This window comes from Pinus tabuliformis, chromosome 8 (genome assembly GCF_031772625.1).
Source record: "Pinus tabuliformis cultivar Carrire ecotype Pingquan chromosome 8, CPIR1, whole genome shotgun sequence".
Taxonomy (NCBI): Eukaryota; Viridiplantae; Streptophyta; class Pinopsida; order Pinales; family Pinaceae; genus Pinus; species Pinus tabuliformis.
The window spans coordinates 1,105,538,839-1,105,550,694 of NC_142294.1; the positions used below are offsets into that span (position 1 = coordinate 1,105,538,839).

The 11,856-nt window shown below is 41.6% G+C and overlaps 1 protein-coding gene across 1 annotated transcript; it reads right to left on the bottom strand.

The window, feature by feature from the left end:
* Positions 1-551: 551 nt before the first annotated feature.
* Positions 552-3,675, bottom strand: LOC149239215 (putative mediator of RNA polymerase II transcription subunit 26b). The gene is made up of 10 exons (XM_089369798.1): positions 3,316-3,675; positions 2,812-2,883; positions 2,522-2,604; positions 2,308-2,351; positions 2,126-2,196; positions 1,516-1,596; positions 1,277-1,423; positions 1,008-1,104; positions 772-845; positions 552-656 (listed from the first exon to the last, which is right to left on the bottom strand). Exons 1-10 carry the CDS (start codon positions 3,673-3,675, stop codon positions 552-554), a joined length of 1,134 nt encoding a protein of 377 aa, XP_089225924.1.
* Between the last annotated feature and the right edge of the window lie 8,181 nt (positions 3,676-11,856).

Genomic DNA, 11,856 nt, shown 5'->3' on the forward strand with positions numbered 1-11,856 from the left:
TGTTTCATATGATGATTTAGTAAGCCTAGCCCTTGTGGGCCTTCCCAGTAGTATATTTATTCTTTGTATAATTATTATTAATAACAATAATTTAAAATAATTATAATTATAACAATAATTATAATTATTTATTGGGCATCTTTTAAACTGAATCACGAAAGTCAAATTGATTGATTACAATTGAATCGGAAACCAAGTCCAAGTCCAATTCCAGAGCTAAAACAATGGGTATAAATATGTGATTTTTCAGTTTATGGCCGCAAAAGAGAGCAAGAATCGAACATTGGGAGTTTTTTCAACCAATCTATTCTTCCAATGTCAGAGTTCAATTTATTGGAGCAAAAACCATGAATTGAAAATCAGGCCAGCACACAGGCTGGTTACTTTCTCATCATCACAGCTTTAATTGACAGTTACACACAAACAGCTGCCCCCTGACTACTTGACATTACAATATAGTTTCACTATTTGTACATGCTTATTCATCCACCCATGAGACTGGCCTACGGATGCTGTGAGACTGGCCTACCCTGAATCAGTTCAGTGCTTGCCTAGGTGGATGCTGGATGCTGTGAGACTGGCCTACCCTGAATCAGTTCAGTATTCAGTGCTTGCCTAGGCGGGTCTTGCAATTTAACTTCTTGAACTGTAAGTTGCTTCTTGGTTGCAAAACAAAACATCACTACATTAATTACCAAGTTATTGAGTCAATATTCACTTCATAATCTAATAATAATAAAAGTCATAAAATAAAAATAAAAGAATGCTAACCATTTTCCGCCTGTTCAGGGACTCTTTAGGCAGGTCTTGCAATTCAATTGCTTGAACTCTACGTTGCTTCTTGGCTGCAACAAAAACATCACTACATTAGCTACCAAGTTTATGACTCAATATCCACTTCACAATCTACTAATAATAATGTTTATGACTCAATATGCACTTCACAATCTACTAATAATAATATTTCAGGAACAAATCTCAAAATAAAAATAGAAGAATGCAAGAACCATTTTCTGCTTGTTGATATCCGTCTTGAAGTCTTTTTCTTGTTGCTTCAAGCTTCACTTTAAGAGATGCATCATTGAGATCAGGTTTTGATTTCTGCTGCACAAATACAAAAATAAACTCAAGTTTAAAAACGAATGGATCCAAAAGAACAAAAATAAATTCAAGTTTAAAAACAAATGGATCCAAAAGAACAAATAGATCCCAAAAATACAAAGAACGTTTTGTGGATAGTGGATTTAACTTTACAGATCAATCTATTTTCACTCACATTTTGGAGAGAAAAAGAGTGAGGCTTGTTCAAATCGGGGTGTTGTTGCACATCGTCAGGATACCCTCTCTGTTCAGAGCTTATTGGAGGTCTCCCAGAACTGGCAATTATACTGCTGGGCTTGCTCATCTTATGGCCCTGGCAAGTCTGAATTCGTATTTGAGCATTTGTTTTAAAATTAAAATTACCCCTCTCTTTGTTTGGGTTTTTCTGACGAGTACTATCCCTTGTCAGCTTACTCGATTGCTCGATTTTATTGGGTCGTTCCACTGTACGTTGATTTTCAGCAATTTTACTAATCTTTTCAGCAGCAAGAGGGTCTGCATCGTTTACGGAAAAGAAATGCCATCAGTGGTCACAATCCATAGAATATAATAACAAAATAAGTAATAGACCAATTCCTCCAAGGAAAAAAAACATCATTTCTTTAGGTAGGCACAAGATAGAATAGATTATGGCGCAATATGAAATCCAACAACAACAGAAAATATATTAAAAGGCAATTAAGAGGCATGAATCACTTACTCCCATCATCATGTAAGCCATTGAAGACCTTTATTTTCCATCACAATATACAACCAGCACAAAAAGAGTCATTCACAACAAGTTCATAATGATCGATCATCGAAATTAATAGAACTGCACATTAATTTCCTACAAAAACAGTGATATATATAATACTTTCCATGTTCAAGTTTGGTCTCTTCTCCTTCAATGTGTTTGAAACTGAAATATCATTTGTTAAACTATATCTCACTGTTCAATGTTGCTTCATGACCACATGATATCTCAATGTCAAGCCCATTTAGGAAGAGACCAAACCCTAAACATATATTTGAAGAAGAGTACCTGAGATATTTCTGTGGAAGTCATTTGGTTTGCAATTGTAGGTGAAACAGAGTCTAGTGAGGTATTACCAGCTGCTACAAGCAAAATGATGCATACATGTATATGAGAAAAACATTAAAAACAGAAGCTCCAGTAGTAAATTGCTCGGGCAGAATAAGATAGCTGAGCTACAACAACATTACCGGTGGTACTCTTGACCCATTCTTCGACAAGGTCTTTCCAGCCACTGCAGTACACCATACCTGAGCAGTTAGCACGTTTAAGCCTCTAAGTTAAGCCTCTAAGTTAGGTAAAATTAATAAACGCTCTATATAAATCACTTGTATTATTATCTGAAATTAATAAACGCTTCCAACATTGAAGGTCCACCAGAGGGGTTTTTGCAGGTTAAAATACCTGATAAGCCTCTTCACCATTGACTTAATTTCCTTTGAATTGTGTTTCCGCAGCCGATTAACTTGTCTCCCAATACCAGTGTCCTGGCCATAGAATTGCGCAACACGTTGATTATTGAACACCAAACTAAATTAACATAAGAGACTAGGGAATTCGTTGATTATTGAACACCAAACTCAATTTACATAAGAGACTAGGGAATTCCCTACGTTTAATTCTACCATGGAAAACGACTAAAAAAGCATACCCTACGTTTAATTCTTCCATGAAAAACGACTAAAAAAGCATACCTTTAGGTTCTTCACTGTGAGTTGCATCGATTCCAGTCTTGTCAAGCACTCATACAGCTGAGCAACGGAGTACTGCAACACGTGAAATGATAAGTGATTATGGCTTTTTGCCAGCAGGTTAGATAGCAGTTAAAATCTACTCATGTCAGAGATCACTATGATCAGCGACTTAGAAGTGGCTAGAGGCGTTTTTAACAAGTTTTCTTAAAAAATAAATTCCAACTGTTTTGAAGCCAGGGGGGAGCCTTTTTTTAAATAAATTCCAACTGTTTTGAAGCTAAAGCTAGGGGAGAGGGCCGGTTTAAGAATAAATTTAAAGTTGTAATAAAACAACTAGAAAGGATCTAAAATTTATCATAATAATTTAAAGCTTTGCAAACTGGTGGAGAATAAACTTAGAACTGGGAGTGGATGAAAACCTCTAGGTTGGTTAATAAAACTATTGCTATAATTGCTTGCAACAGTACTTGATTAATAAAATAATAAATGTTACAGTTATACTACCTCCTCATCTCCAGGATTTGCTGCAAGAATGTCTTTGATCCTGAACACATCGCCAATTAGGTCTTCTTGGGATTCTTCTTCAATTTCCTTGGTGACCCGGGCTTCATAGCTGTAACTGCTACACCTGTTACCATCTGCCTCACCAGTACTGTCGCTGTTTTCCTCCTCCTCCTTGTAATGGACTTGGACTTTATCATGGTGGTCGTCAATAATAATTTTATCATCCTCGTCATCGTTAATAATAATTTCATGGGATTCAGCCAACCTAACGCTGTCACAACACCTAGCTGATGCATACAGTGTCTCTGCAATTCTATCTCTCTTACTGCCAAATTCTTGCATCTTCATCTGTTTCTGCATCTTCATTAATGTCGTAATCGCTTAAATGTTATGACCTTCTGTCAATCAATCAAGAACCTGCAACTAATTGTATCGCACTTTTAAGCAGCTCACGTAGACAAATTTGCATGAGAAATTGATAGATATATTTAGAAATGGAAGTGTGAGACAAATTGATAGTAACTCTCAGACAACATTTCTCAATTCAAGTCAAATCAAATCAAATCAAACGGGAACTTCAGACAACATTTCTCAACTCAAGTCAAATCAAATCCAACGGCAACTTCAAATGACACAACTTGGCCTCATGAAGGTTTATATTTTGTATAAATATAAATATGTGTATATATACTTGGAGATTTTAATTCTTTTATTTGTTTATAACACAATTTGAATCTTTATAATAATTTTTAAGAAATTTATTTTGAGTTGAATTTATAAAAAATATTGAGAAATTAAAATTTAAAAAAAAAATACACATTTTTATAAAAATATTGAAAAATACAAAATTGAGAGTAAAATTGTTATATTTAAACATCAATAAATAAATAACATTTCATTCACTCAATTTAAATGCTAATTTCAAATTATTTAAAAAGTTATATTTGGAAATCAACAAATAAACAATATTTTATTCGCTTAACTTAAATGGAAATGGAATTTCAAATTATTCAAAACATTATATTTAAAAATCAACAAATAAACAAAGTTTCCTTTCATTTATTAAGTAATAAAAATTCCAAATTAAATAAAATTCATTTACTTGGATAATTTAGTATAAATTGTAGGGAGACATTGTGTACTGTTATTTTCAGAACGTATCTTTTAGTGAATGAAAAGACATAAGTGAAAGTAATTTCCCGCTTCCATAGTATGGGATAACGGTTTATGGAGCGAGGATTAGGTGGAGCGATGGAATCGGCGCGCACTGCAGCTAACCGCGAGGGTTTCGGTTAGGGCTCTCTGAACCCTACCTCTATCGCCTGAAGACCGCATCGAGCAGCTGTTTCGACCTGTTTACCTGGCCCGACTTTTCAGGCTCCATCTGTCGTTATCAACATGGATCCGGTTACTGTCGGTGATGTAATGGAAACGGAGGAGGAGATTGATTTTACCGAAGACCCGCTTTCCTCTCAGGTAATTTTCGATCGCCCTTCTTTCGCATCGTCGTCTGCTGGCCCTGGCCTCCCTCTGCAATCTGAGCCGCATCCATCCCCGGTGGTTACTATCCCGGTCCCCCCCCCCCTCTTGTTTACCTGAAGGAGCTGCTCCCCTTGAGCCCACTGGTCTGGATCTACCCCCTCTATCACCGGGGACCCTCCGCTTCCTATCATCTGTTATCCCCCCGTCGCCTCCCTTTGATTCGCGTCCCCTGTCCACCTCTCTCCCGGCTCCTTCCTCTTCGGGACTGCCTCTATCGTCGGCGGCCGGACCCTCTGCGCTCCTCCATTCCCCCTCGGGTTGCTTTGAAACCCCCGCTGTCAGAGTCAGCTCTTCCAGGTCGAATCCTTTAGACTGCTCCCCGGACCCCTTGGTAAATCATCCTTCTGCGCCGCGTTCGGGTAAGAAAAGAACAAAGTGTGTCAAAGCCACATCCAAGGACATCACTATTCGGTTCAGAGAGACCACGGCCATAGGAGAGGCAGCTAATATGGCGAATACTATCCTTGTGGGACATGTCCGAGGGCGAGCATACTCTGCGACCCGGCTCACTCTGTGGGTGAAAGAGATCTGGGGTGGGGTTCTGAAAGAACTCCCTGAAGTTCAAGTACTCCCCCGTGGCTGGTTTGCTCTTCATTTTGCCAAGGAAAACTACACGGATCTTGTCTTGGCCAGATACTGGCACATAGAGATGGCGCCGGTGCTGCTCAAGCGGTGGAGCCCTCTATTCGACCCCGAGCGAGAACAGATTGGGGCAGGGCCATTGTGGGTTCGTCTACCTGGGCTCCCCCTCCAATACTGGAACGAAGAAGTTTTCATCCGCATCGGAAATGCCCTGGGAACATATCTCGACCACGACCGCACTTTCGTGGAATCAAGGAATAGAACGCTTGCTCGGATCCTGGTACACCTAGACACTCGTGACGGTCTGGAGGAAAAGATCACTCTACAATGGGGCAGATTCACTCGAGTTCAGATTCTTGATTATGAAGGTGTACCGTTCAGATGCCGCCGCTGCCATAGGGTAGGGCATATCTTCAAGGATTGTCCGCTCAACCAGAGACTGCTGATGCACCTGAGACCACCACCATTACTCCGAGATCCATTTCTCCGGCTGCACAACACACTCCGGTCACGAGCATTCCCACATGCTCTCCTACACAGGCTCCGGGCGCTTCTCAATGCCGTGCATCAGCTCCGGTCACCAGATCTCGGGCAGCCTCTGCATCTACAGCCCATCCGGGTACATCTCTCTACCCTCCTTTGTCTATTTTCTCTTCGACCTCCTCATCTTTCACTCCCTCATTGTCTGCTGCATTATGCACGATGCCCTCCTCCCGGTTATTGCCCCTTCCGTTCCATCCCCTCAAATGCTCCAGTCGCCAGCATCTTCTCCCTCATCATCCCGGGGCTCTAAACACTCATATTACCTGCGCCCTCGTACTCACACTCAGGGATCTCATCTTAAAATCGCCGGCCTGGGCATCTCATCACCTGGGTTGACCCCTCTGCCTGCTCGAGGGAGAAAATCAGATCTCACAAAGGCCATCAGGAGAGCGGGGGCAGAGGTGGCCACTGGGCGACAATCTACTATTGTTGGGGTACTTAGAGCAAAGAACACCCCTGGCCATCTTCCTCCATGAAGTGCCTCTCCTTCAACTGCAGAGGCTTGGCTAGTGCCTCCAAGAAACTAGCCCTCAAAAGATTGATTGAATCATCTCCTGTCGACATTATACTTCTCCAGGAAACCCTAGGCCCTGCGGACTCCATATCGGCCTCTCTATCATCCATCATCCCTGGTTGGCAATTCTCGGCTATGGACTCGGGTAGATTGGGAGGCTTAGCAATCGGATATAATCATGCATCTATTAGGGCCCAAGGTACTTGGGGGGGACCTGGCTTTTTGGGGCTTGACCTCTTCTCTGCAGATCTGGGCATCAATCTCAGGGTTATCAACATTTATGGACCTTGCCACCAGCGTGAATCATTTTGGAATCACCTTCTGGGCCTATCCATTCTCTCAGCAGAGAATTCAATCATAGGGGGGGGATCTAAATTTTTCATTGGCTTATGGTGAATCATGGGGAGCCTCGGCCCAAATTGACCCTATCACTGCTTTCATGACTGACCTTTTGGATCATCATGACCTGAGCGATGTACCCATGAATAAACCTCTCCCCACCTGGCGGAACAGAAGAATTGGTGAAGCTGCTCTGGCTCGCAGACTTCATAGATTTATGATGAAAGGAACTCTGCTTCAACAGCTTCATCACTACAAGCAATGGGTAGGATCTGGAGGCATATCAGACCACCATCCTATCTATCTGGAAATCAATGGCCCTAATAAAAAACCAAAAGCACCTTTCAAGTTCAATCATGGCTGGCTACAGGATTCCTCCTACATCAAACTCGTTAAGGACTTCTGGCCCCTCAATCCGATTGATAGAGCTGACTCTCTAGCTAAAGGCTTCTGCATGAATCTATCGCAGCTCAAGCATCTCTCTATCGAATGGGCCAGAGAAAAATTCTGGAAGGAGAACTCAGCTCTTATGCTCATAGAAGCTGAGCTAACCTCTCTCACAGATGAAAGAGGTTTGGGCTATACTACGGTGGAAGATAAAGCACACTTAGTGGATCTGGAAAATCAGAAGCAAAAAATCCTTAGGGAGAGGGAAGAATCAATTCGATTACGCAGTAGAGCAATCTGGCTAAAGGTTGGAGATGACAATACTTGTTTCTTTCACAATTATGCCAAAGGTAGGAAGGTCAGTAATACTATATGGAATCTCCCTATGCCAGATGGTGGAGCGGCAGATACTTTCAACAAGCTCTCACAGTTGGGATCATCCCATTTCCGGAATCTCTACAAGCAACCCCCGGGCTCCACCATTGCAGATATCATCAACATAGCTGGCCATTTTCCCAGGTTTGTAAATGAAGAAGAAGCGGAGAACCTATTTGATCCTGTGACTCCTGAGGAACTAGAATCCACCATTAAATGGTTTAAGAAGGAGCACAGCCCGGGGCCGGATGGATGGACCATCGAATTTTACATTGCATTTTATGAGACAATCAGCCATGATCTACTTCGGGTAATAGAGGAATGTAGAATGACTGGATCCCTATATAATGCTATCAACTCCACTTTCATAGCTCTGATCCCTAAATCCGATTATCCTTCCTCCTTTGATGAATATCGCCCCATCTCCCTCTGCAATGTACTCTACAAGATCATCTCTAAAATCATTGCAAATCGTATTCGTCCTATTCTGTCTCGTCATATCGCCCCCCAACAATTTGCCTTCCTGGAATATTGTCAGATTCATGAAGCCATTGAGGCTACTCAAGAGGCTTTTCACACTATCTGGACCAAACATCACAAAGCCATCACCTTAAAAATTGACTTAGCTAAAGCTTTTGACTGGGTCAATTGGCTCTATCTTAAAATGCTCCTTATTCACCTGGGGTTCTCTCACAGATTTATCACTTGGATTATGGCTTGCATTACCACTCCCACCTTCAGTGTTCTGATTAATGGATCTACATCCCAGTTTTTTCACTCTAAACGTGGTCTTAGACAGGGGTGTCCTCTGTCTCCCCTAATTTTCCTCATTGTCATGGATGGCCTTAGTCGCCTTATTGCCTCAGCCAAGAGAAATGGAGATATATGTGGCCTCAAGATATCAGAGGACTGTTTCCTCACCCACCTTCTTTTTGTGGATGACGTTATGATCTTCCTTGATGGTAGCACCCGAGACTCCCGTTCTTTCTCGAATATCATCACTCTCTTCTCAGCCGCCACTGGGATGCTGGCCAACCATTCGAAATCATCCATTATCCTATCCAGAACCACTATCCATGAATCTCATCTGGCCCTTCAGCTATTTCCTTACAGCATCCACCCCCTGGATCAGGGCCTTAAATATTTGGGGTACTGGATCAAGCCTATCAGCCCAAAAATAGCGGACTAGATCTGGCTAGTCGCTAAATTGGAGAAGAGGCTCAATATCTGGAGCCACCGCTACCTCTCAAGAGCTGGTAGACTTGTTCTGATAAAAGCTGTCCTGGAGGCTACCCCGGTCTTTTGGATGGCATTAGCCTGGATCCCGCGCAGCATCCTTGCCAGACTACAACAAACTTGCAATAGGTACTTATGGAATGGGAATAAGGAGAAACACATATTTGCATGGGTTGGATGGAAGAAGATTTCCATCCCAAAGAAATGGGGTGGATGGGGGCTCAAAGATCTCCCTTCTTTCGCACAGGCCCTGGCAGCAAAGATGGGATGGACTTTACTCACTGGAGACAACCTATGGACCCACATTGCATATCACAAATATATATGGCCCCTTCAAATAATGGATTGGATTCGCCTTCCGACCTGGCCTAAAGCTGGCATATCATCAGTATGGAAAGTGCTTCTTCATTCTATGACACTTATCAGAGATAACTTGGTATGAAAAATCAATGATGGCACACAGGCCAGGATCGGACTGGATCCTTGGAATGGAAGCGGAGGAAGGCATATACTGCCTGAAGCTCTCATCCGGCACCTACATTCACAAGGGATCAAGTTTATAGCGGATATTGCTGATCCACAACACACCACCATTTTCGAACAACGCTGGAAAACTGTATCTCAGATCAATATTCCACCACTCTGGCATCAAGAATGGCTGACATATATCAGTGCTTTATCTGAATCGCACATTAGGATCAAGCAGGGACATGATGAACTTATATGGCATCATTCGGAGCACGGTATATACACCCCAAAATCCGGCTATCTATCTCTGATATCACACAAGGTTCCGGATTCAATATCATTTTGGTGGAACTCCATTTGGAAACTCACCGCCCCCCCCAGGCAGAAGCTATTCTTTTGGTGTATCTTAAAGGGTGTTGTTCCCACTGGGGAATATCTCATGCGACGAGCGGTCTATGGACCGACTTGGTGCATCCTGTGCAAACAGTCATCCGAATCGAGCACACATTTATTCCTTCAATGCTCTGCTATGGCGCATATATGGCACTCAATATCCTCTTCTGTACATCATACCGGCAAATGGGAGGGTGAAGACATTAATCTAACCTGGGAGTCTTGGTTCTATCAACACAAAAACTCAAAGCTGCAAAGCTTGCCCATCATTACCTGTTGGTACCTCTGGCTTGCCCGGAACCGATTGATTTTCGAGGATAAATCGATGCACTGGCCGCATCTAATTGCCAAAATCATTTCAGCCTTTAATGAAACTCCTGAGCCACCACAGCCAAAGGTTTGAAGACCTCGCGACCCTCCACAAATCGATCATAACAGCCCATGGGCTTTTTTCGATGGCGCAGCCCAACAGCAGGGATGTGGAGGGGGATTTCTTCTCTTCATAAATGAACAGTATTTCTATAAAGAAAAACTGGGTTTGGGAGCTGGCACTAACAACTTTGCTGAGATTATCACCCTCCGTCATCTACTACATTTTGCATTGGGTCACAATTGCACGCACATAAACATATATGGGGATTCAAAGATTGTCATTGATTGGTTCAATAATAATACTGCTTGCCACACACACACACACTCAGCAACATATTGGATGATATTAAATTACTGAAGGAACAATTTAATGACATCACTTGTCATCATATCTACAGGGAACACAACAACAGTGCCGACCAACTATCCAAGGAGGCCACGACACTTCCCAGAGGAGAGTGGATGATACAGGAGCAGCGAGGAACGAATGCATATCAGTACTACCATCGCCCATACATAGATGCACAGTATCATAGGGCAGCCAGCCCATGAGAAACAAATATGAACAGATATTTTTTTTGAACAATTTTGTACATAGATGATAAATATTATAACTGATAGCCTTGCATGGAAATATGTATATATGACAACAAAGAACATCCTGCGAGATGATTTTTGCTTTTTGAATAGACAGAATAGAACATACAGCTACCCACATGTGTGGTGGAAGAACTTACAGCATATGCAAAATGTATCTACAATATGTAATTTTTCTAAATAAATGAAAGATTACGATTTTTCCAGTGGAAATTTTTTTTTTAGTACAAATTGTTATATTTCATTCACTAAACCTAAGTGGACATTTCAAATCACCCAACCCTCATACCAAAATTCAAAGCTCACTCAACAAAACTATATTGGAATAAACTGCAAACCATAATGCTTAATATTAGATTAAAATAAGAAAATTTATTAAATATTTATATTTATGTAAATGTTTGTAGAAATAAAAATATATGGCAAGATATTAAATATAATTTAAAAATTTTATGACCAACCTAAGGCTAAGCTAACTGGTTACCCTCTCATCCTTCGGAGGCCATGGTTGGCCACAACTGATGCATGCCTACATTAGCTACAGAGCTGGGATATGGCAATCAAGAGTGGGCATATGTCCAAGAAATTTGTCCTATACCCTCCTGCTCAACCGTCCCTATAACATGACTTACCTTTATGGTTGGAGGAGGAGAAATAATATGAGCTTTATTCAGTTGAACAATATACTTTGGAAGCCATCATAGGAGGAGGACAACGAGATGAGGATGATTTAATTAAACACCTGCTCCAAAGTCCAACTCCCAGTCTATTACCCCTAGAAGAAGGAGTAAAAGAAACACTGAGCAGTTATCCATTTGACTTATGCTTGGCCGATTCCAACCCAATCCGAGTCAAAACAATCAAATTTGTGCCAGAGATAACCTTGAAGATTAATCCATCTCTCTCTTCTTTAGAGGAGGAACAACTATGCAACTTGTTGAAAGAGAACCTAGAATCCTTTGCTTTGAACTACAAGGAAATGAAGGGAGTACACCGTCAGTGTGTACTCACCACATATACATCAGGGAAGGCTGCATGCCATTCAGGAAACCCCAAAGGAGAATGAATCTTGTCCTCAAAGACATAGTCAAGGAAGAACTGCAGAAACTATTAGATGTAGGGTTCATTTACCCTATCTCCGACAGTGAGTGGGTCTCTCATTTGGTGTTAGTGCCCAAGAAGCATGGGAAGTG